Source organism: Gadus chalcogrammus, chromosome 18 (genome assembly GCF_026213295.1).
Source record: "Gadus chalcogrammus isolate NIFS_2021 chromosome 18, NIFS_Gcha_1.0, whole genome shotgun sequence".
Taxonomy (NCBI): domain Eukaryota; kingdom Metazoa; phylum Chordata; class Actinopteri; order Gadiformes; family Gadidae; genus Gadus; species Gadus chalcogrammus.
This window is the reverse complement of record NC_079429.1, coordinates 10,417,341-10,434,824: the sequence shown is the minus strand read 5'-3', so window position 1 is coordinate 10,434,824 and position 17,484 is coordinate 10,417,341. Positions and strand designations below refer to the sequence as shown.

General features: G+C 43.2%; 1 protein-coding gene across 2 annotated transcripts; it reads left to right on the top strand.

Annotated features, from left to right (window-relative positions):
• The first annotated feature begins 126 nt into the window (after window positions 1–126).
• LOC130371957 (phosphatidylinositol 3,4,5-trisphosphate 3-phosphatase and dual-specificity protein phosphatase PTEN-like) lies at window positions 127–16,890 on the top strand. Of its 2 annotated transcripts, XM_056577847.1 has the most exons (10): window positions 128–937; window positions 6,938–7,022; window positions 7,307–7,351; window positions 7,487–7,530; window positions 7,817–8,055; window positions 8,612–8,753; window positions 11,538–11,609; window positions 13,088–13,254; window positions 15,101–15,349; window positions 16,401–16,890. In XM_056577847.1, the coding sequence occupies exons 1-10, from the start codon at window positions 859–861 to the stop codon at window positions 16,578–16,580; spliced, it is 1,302 nt and encodes a 433-aa protein (XP_056433822.1). In that variant the 5' UTR covers window positions 128–858; the 3' UTR covers window positions 16,581–16,890. The 2 variants fall into 2 exon arrangements, with proteins under 2 accessions (XP_056433823.1, XP_056433822.1); XM_056577848.1 differs by lacking the exon at window positions 11,538–11,609 and having other exon boundaries at window positions 127–937.
• The last annotated feature ends 594 nt before the right edge of the window (window positions 16,891–17,484 follow it).

Here is a 17,484-nt window from a genome sequence, read left to right as displayed (position 1 = left end):
TCAGTGTTAGTTTTACATGCTGTAGGGATGAATACCTCATATTCTTGCGTTAATCAACCACACGGGGTGCCATGTTACATTTAATCGTGACCATTTGAAGTAGAAAGTAACCGGAAGAATAGGGGGATAATAGCACTAGATCCTGGCAACCTGCTTTCCCTGGCAGAACGCTTTTCCCCAGGCAGCAACGAGCTAACACAACTAGCAGGCAGTCAGTAGTGATAGTGACTGCTACTTGCACTTCTTTTTTCAGGCACATCGGAGAGAGATTTTTTTCTCTCCGCTCACCTGCATTTAATCACGGCGTCTTTGGTGAAATCAACGACTTGGACTTGTCCGTTTGGATTATCAACTCTTTTGGATAGCAGGATTATTTTCCCATTGAGCGCAGCGGATGGTTTTGCTTTAAACCGAAGGAGCAGGAGATCCGGGGCCTGCAGTGACAGAAGGGTGCAGTCCCCGACGTTGCTTGGTTGTGACCCAGAAGACGGCACCGACGGCTAGACTAGCTGTCACAGAGCCGTGCGGCTAGCAGGTTAAGGCTGCAACACATCTGCTCAGCATCCCAGTGTTTCAATAAGGATTTATATTCGGGACAACCGGTGCGAGGGACAAATATGTCGATTTTGGTTCTTTCGGGTAAGATATAAAGGACGCCCCCGTGAAAAGGGATTTTCTTTGCAGCTAGCCAAGTAATACCAGGCTGTAAGCTAGCTGTCACCATTAGCCATCGTTTAGTCGGTCCTACCGTCCGCACACAACGACGGGACGGCCAAAGAGGACCGCTGGCCCCGCAAAAGCAGACGAAATTATTTAACGTTTTTTTTAAGGCCGTGTAAAAGACTTTAAGGAACCGACATGACTGCCATTATCAAAGAGATAGTCAGCCGGAACAAAAGGCGTTTTCAAGAAGATGGCTTTGACTTGGACCTGACCTGTATCCTTTTTTTGTTCGACAGAATGTACAGTATCGAGGTCTGCCTGCCCGCTGTAGCTAGCTGCTCGCCGTAGCAGCCAAGCGGAGCGGCCAGCGCTGCGAACTTTAGTGCATGCGTTACTGCGATGTCACACCGTTTCAGCCGCTATTTAATAATCCAGTGTGTGCACCAGTACTCCGCACACAGCACGGAGCCGCACAACACGTAGCGCCAACGTTGAGTCGTTGGACACTAATGTATGGTTACGCAGCTCGATACCCACGTAGTTGGTTAGCTAGCCACGCTAAGCCAGCCTGTCTATGGTTATTGGCATTGCATCAGCAAGAGCGCAGACAGGAGCTCTCGAATAAGACGCAGCACGAGCTGGACCTCTGTTGATATTGGTCTTGCTATGCGAACATGCAAACCAATAATCGCATGTCGGGGTTAAGAAGCTGCACATGATCATTATTTACAATTTGGAAAACGAACCATTATAGGGTGCATCCAAATGAGTTGCTGTCAAGTTAAAGGTGCCACTATTTGAGTACAATAGCAGGGCATGTTTTCATAATGATTATTTGATAATGTATTACTATAACCTATTTGATTACTTGGAACCTGCCGTCCCTTTATTTGGTTCCACATTGCTTTGCTTATTTACACATAACGATTTGACCGGTCAGTTTTGGGGTAGTTTTTTTTTAGGGGATACAGGAACCGAAACGTTTTTGGCAAGTACGTGCTCGATGTTTAATGTGCATATTTTAAAATCAAATATTAACTCCTGCAACATGTATTCCATTAATGCAATATTATAAACTCAAACAAAAAGCTATCACTAGTGAACGCAAAGAGCGTTGATCGATTGTGACACATTTTAGTGAAATGAGCTAGACTTTCTTAACTTCTAAATACGAAGATATCCATTTAATGATTAAGCCTACCTTCAGTCGTACCTGCATAAATTAAGCTTACCTAACCTATGTCATTACTGTGTTAAATTGAATATACTCCAGTGGACAGGGCACCGTCAGCCTGGCTTTAGTTGGAACTTGGCAGAGTAGCCTTTCTGATGGATAATTGTTCTAGATTGGCCTTAGATTCTAATTTGTGGACACGCTTAAACGCGGTAGTCGGTACACAGGACCAAAGGTCACTCAAGGCATTATGCAATACCGTTCTTGGCAGATTATACCTCGACGGGAAATGCAATAGTTATTGCTTTATTAAATCAATTCACGTCAGTGCTTTATCTGCTAATATAACTGGACAAATCTGAAGTTAATTGTAATGGCTTATCAATTTACCTGATGCAGTGCTGCAAAATCACGATTCGCACCCATTGTGTGTCAGCCTTTTGTAATGGCAACAAAGAATTGTCAGTAGGAATCAAATTTTGGACGTCGCGCACAAATTGAGTAAAGCGTCTTTGAGAAGCGATGATGCCCCATCCGAACACAGAGGCAGCACGAGAAAGCACGGCTATAATGACTCTGGTTCCACTTATTATACTGCATTGCATATTATAGTAGAAATAAAGACCTCCTTCAACTTTGAGTCAGAGTGAATGAAAACCCCTTGGCTGTCACTTGCATGTGAGAACCAATTAACTATCGGGGAATGTGGCATAAAAACACAACCATTTGCTGTCAATTAAAACGTGTGAAAAGTGACAAGATTAATGAGGAGTACATATTATCACACACTGTAATGCAAGTGTCGCCCTATATGGTGGACGTGGTGCATAGCAGAAGCTTGGTGATGCTGGTACCGGCCAATGTCAATATTGTGATAAGAGACCATTGCATTGCATGACACTGGTTAGACGTGATGTACCCTAGCTTGGGTTAAAATGTGTTGTCTATTCCTAGTCTTAAAGAGTTACATGCAGCACTAAGGTAAGGCGAATCCAAACTTATCTAATTTCATCGTATCATTTTGAGCTGCTTCAATATTTGTAGTGAATTTATTTATAAAAGATACAATTCCCTGCATCGCACTTCTATTTAGATGGGGGGGGGGGGGGGGGGGGGGGAATGTTTACAAAATGAGTCGGGAGCAATTCCTTGCAAGGGAGTTGTTAAATTGGTGTATGCAGTAAACAATTGCAATTAGTCTCAAAGACTTGAATATTTTTAAATTAGACATTATCATTCATTGAATATATGTCAACTGTGGGGTCCATTAGTATTTGTTACAAGTGGCAGTTAATGAAGAAATATTTTTTGTCTTTGGTTTACATAGATGAACTTGAAAAAGTGGAATACTCTCACCATATATCAAAATCATTATCCCTTTAACTTGTATAACTAAAAAATGGCTACATTATTAGTAGATTCTCTTGAAAAATGACTTGAAAAATCACAATCACATTAAAGTGCATTAACATTGAGCTACTTGAATTTGGCTGGATGCCGATCCATAACATGGAGCTGGTGCTTTTAAACTTGAATTTAAAACTTGATCTTCAATTTGTTAAACACCCTCCCAAACGGTGGAATTCAATATTTTCATGCAGAGGGATAATGAAGCTGGGCCCGCTACAGCATATTGCCTTTTGGGTATGCAGCCGATTATTTACTTAGTCCGGGATACTTTAGCAGGGTTGATATTAGCTGTCAATGGAGCCTGAACTGGAGGCGTACAGTTGGATCTTTGTAGCCCTATTCATTTTGCCATCTGCTGACTGAAATAGGAAGGGGTCATGCTTATATTGGCTAACCCCACTCCACTGTGCTATTTTAATTTGAAGATTAGTATTTGGACACCATTGTTGTGAAGGATATGGCTGTGTTGTTCTTTCAATTTCCTGCAAGTGCAAAATTGCTGCATCTCAAAGAGACACATTTTACATATGTTTACATATATTTAGTTTGATGTCATTCCATTGGACTAGGTAAATCTTGTGCAGAATAAAGCGGCAGATTTTCTTATCTGTAGGCTGAGTCATACGGTGCATGGAGTGGATGAAGGACAATGTGTAATTGGCATTTAACAGGGCAATCTGCAATAATCGTGTGGCCAGGTCTCATAAACCTCTCCCTGGTCCCATAAACGATTCCCTGGCCCAAGTGGTCTGAATTTCTCAACATGTACCAACCAGCTGGAGGCTCATGTGTCTTAATTCCTGCAGCATCACAGAGAACGAGCAAAATAGGTCATTTTTAGTATGCATAATTCAAATAATCTGCAGTCTACTTGGTTACCCTCTTGGTGAATTCAGAAAAAACAAAACGTTTGTCTAGCTTCGCAACATTTACCCATGACAGGATTTGAGAGAATTTTGTGTTTGAGGGATGTGTGTGTTCTTAGTTTAGTTTTTTCAAGGATGCCGTCTGCCTTAGCATTGCTGAGTAGTAGGCCTAGCTTGACAAAATAGGTCATTTTAGTATGCATAATTCAATTATTCTGTTGGTGGAAGAGACTGGGAGGTCTCCCCGGTGGAAACCAAGAACAGCAGCAGAAATTAATAACGGGAAACGGGCACAAATCCTATTTTATTAAGTTGCTTAGAACTTCTTGGTTAACTATTCATGATTGTTTCGAAATGCTGTTTTGTTACATTAGGACAGTACTGCAGATTTGTATTAAAAAAATATATATATTTGGGGTGCTTACTAAACAGAGGTTTTTCTTATTATTTACTGCATTCCCTATTTTGTTGGATATTTAAGTGAGGGACTGAAATTGTTCAGAGGTTATTTGATGTAGTTTAGATTTTCAAAGCAAACAAAGCATTTTCTGTTTAGCCGAACATTCAGGACGCTTAGACATGAACTGCATTGCCGGCATTGCGGACCGATCACCATACAGCTTTAAACCAAAACCTTTGCTTTTATAAAACAATCTTTTTAACAGAAGATTAATTATACTAAAGGTTTCTCTCTGTCTCTCTGTGTCTCAACTGTCGGTGCCCCTCTCTCTCTCTCTCTCTCTCTCTCTCTCTCTCTCTCTGGGCTCTTATTAACGTGAACCTGTTAGAGGGCAGACTTTGGTTGGCACAACGATGGCTACATCGATGATGTCATTCCTTTCTCAAGCGGAAAGCAAGTACGCGAGAGGGTAAGGTGGCAGAACGAGGCACTAGAAAAAAAAATGGACCCAGTGCTAAAGGAAAAGAAAATGACGGGATGATGGAGGGGGGTATATGGAGACGTATGGAAGTGGCGGAGAGACGGGAGGCGGGGTTGAAAGCGAGTGATGCTGGAAGTAGACAAAGAGGAAGTGGAGAGGGGCTCTGTTTGAATGAAGCAAGGGAGCGATAGATGCGCTTTCGGACTCGGTGGACTGATATTCGCCCACAAAGACCCCCATGCACGCACACTAAACACACCATTAACGGATGGATCAAACCGCTACTGAATGCAAGGCGGATTTTCAAATACACTTTATACACGATGCATTATTAAAGGGTCGGGTTTGGGGGTCATGGAAAGGTATTCCATAGGCACAGTCCCAAGCCCATGCCCAAAGCAATAGGTGATAAAGAAGGAATGTATCATCCGTTCCGTTGTCAATATCTCTCGCGTATTGTTCTTGACCACTGGTTGTCAACCCCATGACATTTTTTCACTGAGCACGGATCATTTTGCCACGTTGAATGTAATGGCAATATTATGATGATGGTGGTAATGGAGTGCCTTATGCTGGTGGAATACGGAGTGAGAGAGAAGGCACAGATGCTGGAGAGGGAGCGCCGAGGAGGAGTGAAGCTCAGAGAAAGGCCCCCTGCTCTTCGGAGAAAGAAGAGAATGTGTGTTGTCGTCTCGCTTGACTGGCTTCGCCCCACCCTTTTGAGTTGTCTGGTGAAGAAGAAAAGAAAACTGAAACTGACTTGGACGCAATCCCGCTCAGATATATTCAGAGTCAATTTGACGTGAGGGACACCGAGAGAGAGAGAGAGAGAGAGAGAGAGAGAGAGGGAAAAGGGGGAGGAGGGAGGAGGGATAAAAGAAAGGGAAGAGGGTGGAGGAGGGATGAGCGGAACGTGCTGATGGCATTCCTAGTTGCACCGAACGTCCTCTTTTCGCGTTGCAGAGGTGCGACGCAAACATGGCGTTCTACAGTCTGCAAAACCCATGGTTCTCTAGGTTGGTTCTGTGATTGTGTTTCTATAGCAGATGCATCCATGATGTCATGATTTAAGAGGCAGGCAGGGGAGAGAGTGACACCGATGAGCTGAAGGGAGAGGCGGGGGAAACGCTGGAAAAATTGAGAGGATGGTGCTGGACTGCTCAAACTTTGCGTTCAGAATCTACAACAAAATCCATTTTGCTCAAGTGGAGTTAGAAAGAGACAGGTAGACTGAGCAAGAGAGAGGGGCAGAGAGGGGTGGGGGGGGTGGGGGGGGGTACTGGTATCAACTCCATTGTCTAAGAATCAATGATGTCATGATTTGAACCATTCCACACCTGCGTCTTCTCTCGCTTCTCCTATCGCTTCCACCGCCATGGTTTTGTTTCCGTTTATCATGTTGTTGCGTTGCTAAACGCGGTCGCGCTGGAAGCCTGCATGCAGATTTTTTTTCCTTCTGTGTTGCATCGGTGTACCGCGGCTTTCAAACCCCAGGGGGTCCGAGAGACAAAGAGATGAGTGTGGGGGGGGGACGACTTAAAGGAGTAGAAATGTATAGGAATATCGTATAAGAAGTTAGGGATTTTGACTGCACCTGGTCAGTTTTATAGACCACCCGTGCATGTTTTCATTGTGTACAAGAATGACACTGCCATGCCAGTCACTGATGCAGTGGCTGCTGTTTGTCTATTCTCACCATACTGTAGTCGGTGTATCAACGGTGACTTCCAGGGGTCTTTAGATATGTTCGAAGGTTCAAAGCCAACTCACCCTGGTAACACCGAGACGGGAAAAAATGTGAAAGTTCACTTGGACGATCTCCAATGAATAATTGACAAGCTTTCTCTCTCTCTCACCGCCGTCCCTCCTCATCGAAAACATGACCAGGAAGGGCTGTTAAAGCTGTGTGTGTCCTGTTTTTTCTTAACCAAACGTGTGTTCAGACATATACCCCAACATCATCGCCATGGGGTTCCCTGCAGAGAAGCTAGAGGGCGTCTACCGCAACAACATAGATGACGTTGTACGGTAAGTGTGTGTGTGTGTGTGTGTGTGTGCGTGTGTCTGTGCTTGTCATACGTGCCTGCTTGAACATGTCAGTCTTTGTATTGGTTAACAGGCCCTCCCACCTGACCTTGACATTGCCTTCCGGTTCTCCATGAATCATCCGTCTCCCTTTCGATCTCCCTCTCGCATTCTGTTGTGTATCTCTGTCAATGATGTACCTTTTTTAGGTGTTTTGTGCCTGAACACCAACAGTAGCCCTGCACTTTTTTATTAAATGTCTGTCTTTTACTCTTTACTGATCCCAGGTTCCTGGACTCCAAACACAAGAATCACTACAAGATTTACAATCTGTAAGTATCATGAGGACATCTGCCTTTTGCTTGGGGATGCTTGTGGCGACCCAGATTTAACCTGTAGTCCTATGCTCCATGTCAAATATATTTTAAAGGTAATTTGTTAACATTCTCCTCCTTCTTGTTCCCAAGATGTGTAGAGCGGCAGTATGACACCGCAAAGTTCAACTGCAGAGGTAAGGTGTGTGTGTGTGTGTGTGTGTGTGTGTGTGTGTGTGTGTGTGTGTGTGTGTGTGTGTGACCCAAAGCCATTGATTTATATTAAATTTTTCTTGTGTTACTGTGGGGTTTTGGTAAAATATGTGTGAATCATGTACTCCAGATTTAAGCGGTGTGCGTTACAGACTAAGGATGCCCCCAGATTACCTCCGCCTTATGTTGAATCGTCTGCCTTGTGTAATGAAATGCACTGTACAAATAAACCCGCCTCGCCCGCCTCCCTCCCTCTCCCCCTGCCTTCAGTGGCCCAGTACCCGTTCGAGGACCACAACCCCCCCCAGCTGGAGCTCATAAAGCCCTTCTGTGAGGACCTGGACCAGTGGCTGAGCGAGGATGACAACCACGTGGCTGCCATCCACTGCAAGGCGGGCAAGGGCCGGACCGGAGTCATGATCTGTGCCTACCTGCTGCACCGGGGCAAGTTCCTCAAGGCCCAGGAGGCCCTGGACTTCTACGGAGAGGTCCGCACCCGGGACAAAAAGGTGAGCCGCCCGCTGTCCATTCCTAGGTCTGTTGTTTTGGTGTTGCTTTTGTCAGTTTCATGTTTTTTTTTTTCTTTTCATCAGTGAAATGTTGTAGGTATGCATGCATGTATCACTCGTGTCTATGTTTTGTCATATTGCCCATGAAGAGTTCTGATGAGCGTATCTGAATGAATATGGTTTATCCCGCAATTCCAGTCTGAGATCAATAAACCACATCTTAAACTGTTGTAATAAAGCTAGCTAATATGGTAGCATCACTTTCGACTCACCTTTGTAGACATGGGCCAGAATTGTTGTCCATGGTCAACATTGTTATAAATAGGGTCTTTGGTTTATGTATGCATTTATTTCCCTGTGTCCGTCTGCCTTGCATGGCACCATAAACATTTAGTTGGTACTCCGGCAAAACACTCGGCAGCCTAGAAAATTGTTCAGTGTTGATGAGCAGAACCGCAATTAAAAGGCATCTTTACTAAAGAAGCGTTTAGATGTCTCCTTCCGGAACGTATTGGGTCCGTATCAGCATCATCTTACCCAATATTTGCTTCTTCAGGGAGTTACCATCCCGAGCCAGAGGAGATATGTGTACTACTACAGCCACCTCCTGCGGAACAACCTGGACTACAAGCCGGTGGCCCTGTTGTTCCACAAGATGGTCTTTGAAACGGTCCCCATGTTCACCGGAGGAACATGCAGTAAGTTTGTTTACTATCATCGTCAGTCTATTGTCTATCTCGGTCACTTTCCCTTGATGGATCACGCTCTTTGGCTGCAGCTTCTATAATGGAAATGTGGAGATTTAAGGCCCAATCCCATTTCTACCCCATACCCCTTCCCCCTCCCCCTTGTTTTGAAGGGGTAAGGGGTAGAAATGGGATTGGGTTAGGCCCAATCCCATTTTTACCCCTTACGCCTTCCCCTTACCCCTTCAAAACAAGTGGGAGGGGGAAGGGGTAAGGGGTAGAAATGGGATAGTGGCATTTGTTAGCAGGGACTGTAAAGACCACCCTCAGGGAAAGTGCCATCGCAGTGGAAACGCTTTTTTCGGATCTTTCAGATTGGCTGAAACTGAGCTATACTTTACCTATTGGTATTGATGCAGTATTTGTTCCCAAAGTACACAAAGAGAACTCTTGAAACTGTAAATTTGGCATTATTATCATCATTAAATATATATTGTGAGAATTATTGATCAACTTAATAGACTTATCGTGTTATTCTTTTTGGCCCCATCCTCCAGTCTAAGGCTGAAATGTTGGTTGCAAAACAAACTATTCCTTCTGCTCACGTTCATCAATCTATGCCATGATAAATGTCAAATGTAAACACTGTGGGTTTAACTGTACATGATTCAACTCAATTGTATCCAAACCTCGTCTGAAAATTGTACTGGTTGACTAGCTAGTGATCCTCCCTCCGTTTGACGCCATGCTTTGAGTGTTCTTACTAACCCTGTTGTACTAGCAGTGAACCATGTGTGCCATGCTGCATATGCATTGGAACTGCAGCCTTTTTAGGCCTGGGAACTCGCACATGGAGCAAGTCCTGATACACTTGGTTTCTTTCATTTTCCTCTGTTGTGGTCTGCCTCCTTTTTGTACTAACATTTCTTCAAGATTCCTAATGATGGTGTGTGACATGGAGTTAGCACCTAGCTTTTCATTGGTTCATTATCCTGTGCCATGGTGCAGGGCAGACTTAACCTGGGTACCACCTTTTAAAAAAATAAATAATAATAAATACATTAAAGGATCAATACACAAAAGGAAGAGGTCACTTTTAATCCAACATTGGAAGAAAAACAGCCAGACATTTTCACCGTTTTCCTCCAACTGCTACTCAATGAAGTTAACAAGCCCATGTTAATGTCATGAGTGCCTGAGACCGCGGTCTACAAGTGTGGGCTCCTCAAAACCATGTGCTTTGCCATGTGCGTGGGTATTAGGGCCCGACCGATATTGATTTTTGAGTGCCGATGCCGATTATTTTAAGAGAAAAATTACGATTACGATTTAATCGGCCGATTAAAAGCAAAACAAAAAAAAAGCCTATAAAACGTAGTTTTTGATACCTTAAATATACTTTAAACACTTTTGACGAATATGTGAATTGAATGCAGAACCTTTGAGTGTTTTAGAATACATTTACAGTCAAAAATGAGTGGAATGTAAAATAAATAAATAACTCCCAATGTGCTGCGCTCGTGAGCAGTGACTAACGCGTGCGTGCTGAGTAGTATGGTCTCACCGTTAGAGTCTACAGTATAACAAATTAACATGGCCTGGGACCTAAAGAAAAACAGGCACAACATGCTCAAACAACGCGTCTTGTGTACATTGGTGAGGTGAGCGCGCAGCTGCCTGAGCGAGCGTGCTTTCATGTTGTACGGTAAAATTCAATCTCCTCTTTTTTACTCCAGCTAAAGTTGTTAGTTAGCAAGGCGAGTAGGAGCGCAATCTGCAGGATACTAAGCGCAATAACATTTCTAAAAAAAATAAATAAAAAAAAATCGGTTGTAATCGGCGTCTTTTTGGCAGATGTCGATTATTTTCAAAAAGGCTATAATCGGCCGATTTAAATCGGCAGGCCGATGAATCGGTCGGGCCCTAGTGGGTATAACTGGAAATATTTCGGCATAGTTCCTTCACTAACTAAATTGTCCATTCAAATCCCATGGTAAAGCAGGGGTTACGCCACACCAAAGGCTTTAGTCGTGTGGGTCTCTAGTTGGGAGGGGTACAAACGTGTACTCGAGTAAACTAGCATCCATCAAGCAAATCATAAGCATATAATTTTTTGCAAAGTGAAAGAAAGACACGATCAAGTGTATTCTACTAGGTCGGTTGGTGTAACGCACATGTTCTGTATAAATGACAGCTAGAAACAGACTTTGAATTAATTTGCTCCAAAAAAAAGGACCTACAAAATGAATACTCAAATCCGCTCGGATATTGACTGCATATTTGATTAATATTTTTCGTATTTCTTGCGTCCTTTCTATATGGCATGTCTTTTTAAGTAGTTTTAATTTTTAAATCCATCCCCTGCGAAACTTGGCATACTCTCTCCCTATCTCCAGTCTCTGATGTCATGGGTGCTTGTAGGGCTGGGTGATAAGCATATCAATAACACAATATGGGACTAGTTATCGCCCAGGACTTATGTCGTTTGAGATATCGTGCGTGAAATAATGTTAATCTTTCTTGGTCTCGCAGGGTGCATGACAGTAAATTGAGCCCATGTTGTGATCTCGGTAGACTCTTTAAGATTAACCCACAATGTATCCTTTCTCGATGTATGTGCTTGATCAACCTCCTAGAGACCGTTTCTTGCATTGAATCTTCTGTGTGTTTTTTAAAGCCAAAGCAGCCATTACATATTCTTTGGGTCATTTGAAATAGTTTTATGATAAGTATCACCCAGCTCTAGTGTGTGTGTGTGTGTGTGTGTGTGTTGATCTCTTTTCCTCTCTTTTCAAGGAGACTCGGCCGTAAAAAACAAGAGCGATGCGGTGATTCCTCATGGCTTCAGGAGAGGGAATTGGCACTGGGGTAAAACTAACCAGATTTACTTCATTCATACCTTCACTTTGGTCTGTTTTTACATGTTTAATTGCTTATTCTTGGTCAAACATCTCCACGTTGGCATGTAAAGCGTCAGTTTATTCATCGTATGCATCATACGAGAATCGCAAAAGGTATATCTTAATTTTTAAATGGATGATTATTTTACAGATGCTATCGTTTATCACTAAAGAAATAAAATTGTATTATTCCAAGACCTTCATTCACTGCCCTTTTCTGCTTTTCAATATGTGCCTGTATGTATATTCTGTGTGTGCCTGCCACATACTGTGTCCTTTAAGAGATGCATTGTGGTTGCAGAGAGTTCCTTTCTGCAAACCTTAATTTCCTGACTGGGGTTTCTTAAATTGCTTTCCTAAGCTGATTTCAAACTTTTAGTAATTTAAATTTTCATATGCTAACCACACTGGCAGATGGTTTCTAAAAATAGGCTTCTTTAACTTTCTGCTGTTTCGGTGGCTACTGTTAAAGTGAACGGCCAGAGTCACAAAACTCATACTGCCAAAATCAGGAGGAAAATACTGCATTTCTAATCTGGTGACTTCAGATGCCACTCTTCTTTACCTCTCTTTATCGCACTCTGTATGCTGTGTTGACTGGAGTGATGCATTCATTGTTGCATTTGAGTTAAACTAATGAATGCTCTTCAATGTTTCCAAACGGGATCAGAAGACATAACGAGAGGATAAGAGATGTTATTGTACTTCTCATATTGATAGGAGATGGGGAAGTGGGATGGGTGTCTTATGAGAATTGACGAAGGGTTGGGGATTTCTGAACAGTTGGATTTAAATGGAACTTGCCTTGTGCAAATGCTATTTTGGGGAAACACTTTTTTCCACTTTCATTTTCATTTTTCATTGTCTAGAATTTGTGAATTGTTCATGATGGAAATTCTTCCACGCTAAGAGAACTATCTTAAAGTCAAATCATTTTGGCAATCTAATCTTGGCATAGTCAATCATAGAGAGGAATGTATTTTCTATTATGCCTTATCTCATTGTTTTCAAAGTTTGGATATTTTCGTGCCGAACAGTAATTACCTGTATATGCACTGTAAACGGCATGGGCCCAAAAATGGGACCCTGAAGTACCCCTTTCTTACATTGCTATTGGTGGAATGTAGCTGAAGTCCAGTTCTGTTAGTGAGAACTGAAACGCATCTGAAACCACATGAAAGCAAATTGGGGACCAATTGTCAGTATTTTTTTTCCAATATCATTAGGAGTGCAATTAAAACAGTAGATTGGCTGAGCCAAATAATTTCATTCTGTGATATGGGGTTATGGGCCTATCTTTTTGTAATGACCAATCCGCCAGCTCATTATACAATTTTTAATAATAGTTGAGGGAAGATGCTATAAATTTGCAGCCATAGTTTTCAAATTTTGCTAGTATTATTTATTTAATTTACAACATCTATTCCCCTCCATTCTCTCGTCCAGATCCCCAGTTTGTGGTGTACCAGGTGAAGGTAAAGATCCACACGTCCAACCCAACCCACACACGGAGAGAAGAACGTCTCATGTTCTTCGAGTTCCCCCAGCCACTTCCTGTCTGCGGGGACATCAAAGTAGAGTTCTTCCACAAGCAGAACAAAATGATGAAGAAGGTGAGCCCCCGACCCACACCAATGCATTGCTACATCTGTAAAGGTGTTGATGGGCCTGTGTCCAACGTAGCCTTGCCGACATAGTTTGACATAGTTGAGGACACGCTAGAGTCTGTTTGTAATTTGACTGCATTCATATAGCCCTTAACCACTTGACTAGTGGCCACTCAAAGCGCTTTACAATAACATTCACCCATTCATGCACAATTTCACACAGCGACTGCGGTTTCAAACATGCAAGGCGACAGTCAGCTCGTCGGGAGCAGTTTGGATAAGTTGTCTTTGCAAGCTTTGCAAGTCCTGAAGCTCCGGTCCGCTGTTTCACAGAGCGCCGCTGGTTGTTTGGTTCAAAGTTTATTAATATTGAAAGTGTGTCTAAATAAGTAGAGACTGCACTTCCTCATAGGGCTGTGCGATCTCCGAAATCGCTGTGTAAGATACATACAATTATTATTTCAAATATTTTACCAACCAATCCCACGCGACATCTAGGTGCGGAAGGGTGGACACTCATTTTCAAGCTTCTTACGGTTTGTAGCGCCGGCCGGCTCAGTGTAGCATACAGTGTATCCTAAGCCAATTCAATCGACAAATAAAACGTGGAAGCGGACAAACTGCTGGTTCCTAAAAGAACTAATAAGGGATTAGTGATCTGGCAGTTTTTGGGATATCGAGAGGAGGACGTGGAGTGAAACACACCAATGCTTGTAACTTCTTGTCTGATCTGATCAGATACGCACACAACCCTGTATCACGCTAGTGTTTTCCCCAAAGTGCATTCGGAGAGCATTATCACACAATGATGCTGTAACTAAATCAATGAATTATTATCTGATGTCGATCATGGTTACCAGCTGCACGCTCCGTAACACACACAATCGGAATACAAGGTGCTGCCTCGTCTTATGCTACTTCTCTAGCTATAAGTTAGCCTCGGAAAACATTGTTGTTTTAACCTACTTCAAGCAACCATAAAGAGTTAACTGGGACGTGTCTGCGTGGTTTGTAGGGGAGAGGAGTTATCTATCAGTCGACCCCGGCAAGGCGCTTGGGGTAGAGGGCAGCACACCTACAATTCCTAAATAAATTAATTAAATGGGCTCAAAAATATCGAACACATTGTATCAAAATGAGTTTATAACGTTTTAGTTTAATTCATTGCAATGGCCTACATAAGAAAATGCTGCCTAAATTAGTTATTTGTGTAAAATATTTTTTGATGATTCAGCCTTATTGCTTATAAGCCTATTAATGTTAATATTTCTCTCTCTCTCTCGCTCTCTTTCTCATTGTTCTGAGCTGCTCAGTTTTATATTGCCCCTTTTTTGTAATTTTGAAGATTGTTTTTGCAGTTTGTGCTTTGTTTGAATTAAAAAAAAATTGTGATTAATCACTAACATGAAAATATAAAATGTTTTGATGGAAACCACCTGGGAAGTTAACCAAGAATGGTATATAGTATAAAAGGATTGTAGTGAAAACAGTAAAGGGTAAAAGTGCGATTTCATGGGGTCCTTTAAAGGAGATTTCAAAATATCGAGAAATATATTGTATATCGTGAAATGGAGAAAATGTATCGGGATATTAATTTTTTACCATATCGCACAGCCCTACTTCCTCAGGTCCTCAGCTATACACACCGACTCTGTAGCCGATTTAGATTAACTGTTCTAGAGATATGCGCAAGAAATGCAGAGATTCCTTGCTTTATAGATAGATGTGCTAAACAGCAAGGGGCTGAAAATTGAACCCTGAGGCACTCCTTCTTGCACTCCCATTCGTAACAACAGTATTAGAGTTGTACAAGGAAGATAACCCTCCATGCCCCCCTTTTGCCACTCTTCAGGACAAGATGTTCCACTTCTGGGTGAACACCTTCTTCATCCCCGGGCCTGAGGAGCATGTGGAGAGGCTGGAAAACGGCAGCGCCGGGACACAGCGGGAGCGAGTGGACGGAGTCCTCGAGAACCAGGGGACGGGCGGGGGCGGCGTTCCAGACAGCGACCGGGACTTCTTGGTGCTGTCACTGACAAAGAATGACCTTGACAAGGCCAATAAAGACAAGGCCAACAGATATTTCTCCCCAAATTTTAAGGTACAGTCGGGTCACGTTATTACTTTTCCCTGGTGGTGCCCACGACATTCCATACCATATATTATGCATTTCAGGGATTTATCACACTTTGTTATTTCTTTGAAGTGACAACAACCAATACAAACAATATTGGAGCGGCGACAATAACTGAACCTGAATTGAAAATTGTAATTGCGTAGCTAAAGGAATCAGAAACAACGTTTGGTTTTATAGTTGTCCTATCAGTACAGTCAGTCAGAACATAGTGCAGCTCTTGAGAGTAGGGCATGTCTTAAAGCAGCGTTGCTATCAAGGCCAACACACAATTCTGCTTGGCGGCTAGAGAGTAGTTATCGTAGGCGGACCACCGGACACAGGCATGTCTTCTTGGCTCCTCTTAACGGCTCCCACAGGAGAGACCGAGGCCTTGGGCTACAGCCCCACCAGCACGTATCAGTGTTCTTTTCAGACTAAAATCAAATGCGTTTTTAATCTTATTGTCCTGATTGGTGGATCCGCACCCACGTTCGGTAAGCAAATCCCACGCTAATGCTTTGTGTAGAGTTCAACGTGCTGAACTTTGACCCCTGGAACCCGCTGAAACCATCAATGAAGAAGCCGCTCTGCCTGTGAACTCCAACATGGCCTATAGTCCAACTAATCTGTGACCCCTACTCTGAACTCGCATCTTTCTACAAAAAATATACTTTTTATTTGGTAGGAGGTGATATAAGATTGAATCTGTTGTGCCTTTTGATTCAAATGTCTTCCTGTTAACATTGGTTCACTTTCTAACTAGCTAACAAGCTTTTCACACTCTGCAGGCCATTGCAGAAGGGTAACACCAATGCAGATAAAAGTTGTATCTCTCCTACTCTCTATCTTTTGTTTCTATGTCTTACTTTGTGAGGTTGCAAGCACTTCAATGATTCTTGCACCTTTTTAGGGTTTATCTTCCTGGTTGAATGCACCTGCTGTAAGTTGCTTTGGACAAACAGCGTTTGCCCGATAAATGTGATGCCATGTGCGTACGTGAGGAGCGAGTCCAACCCTTCTGCCGGTCCCTCCACAGGTGAAGCTGTATTTCTCCAAGACGGTGGAGGAGGGGGCCAACTCCGACGCCACCTCCAACTCGGTGACCCCCGACGTCAGCGACAACGAGCCCGACCACTACAGATACTCGGACACCACGGACTCGGACCCCGAGAACGAGACTTTCGAGGACGAACTGACGCAGATCACTAAAGTCTGACTTGCATATATAAATATATATAAATAAATATATATACATACGTACATGTACACCCCCAGAGCCCCCCCCTCCGACTCCCCCTCCCTACCCACCCTCCCACCACCCACTTCCCCCAAAGAAAAAAGGCTAGCCGACGGTTAGCTCAAGGGGGGTGGGGAACCAACTGATGCGGTGGACCAGGGACTGATGGCGCTGGGAGATCAGTTGAAATCCCCTACACCCCACCCCAACCCTCACCCTCTAACTGCTCACCGTAAGACAAGACAGCTGGACAATCAGATTTAGAGGAGGGGTTCGGTGGGCAGGAGGGGATGGGGAGGAAGGGGGGTGGCTGGAAGCGATTGGATGGACATAAGAATGAATGGATAGAGGACATTTTAATATAAAGGAGAAAACTTGAATATAAAAAGAAACTGTACATGCACACATTTGCCTCCGATATCCGTCGCAAAGGAAGTCAGCGCTATGACTGCATTGATTCTAATTTTATTTCTTCTTTTCGCTGACGAAGTCAAAACGCTCTATTTGCCCTTTCAGCGATGCAACCCACTAATCAGGGCCCAACCGGTAACCAAACGGTGAACCACTTCAAAATAAAAGCTCTATTGGAGACGAGGCTAAGACTTATTGGTGAACGGCTGACTGACAGCGACGGCTGCTTGGACTGAAATGTGTGCGTGCAGGTTAAGGGACAACTTCTATAGAAAACTACACCCACACATGATGTCGGGTCAATAGCTCCACAATCACGCTTTTTCTTTTCTTCTTCCCTTTCTTCCTTACCTGCTAGGTTTTAGAAGAATATGCTGACCACGTTTTGCTTTATTTTGTATAGGAATTTTTTAACCATTTCTTTCACTCCCTTTTATTTGTCCATCTGTCTGCAGTGTTTTCAGCTGTATAG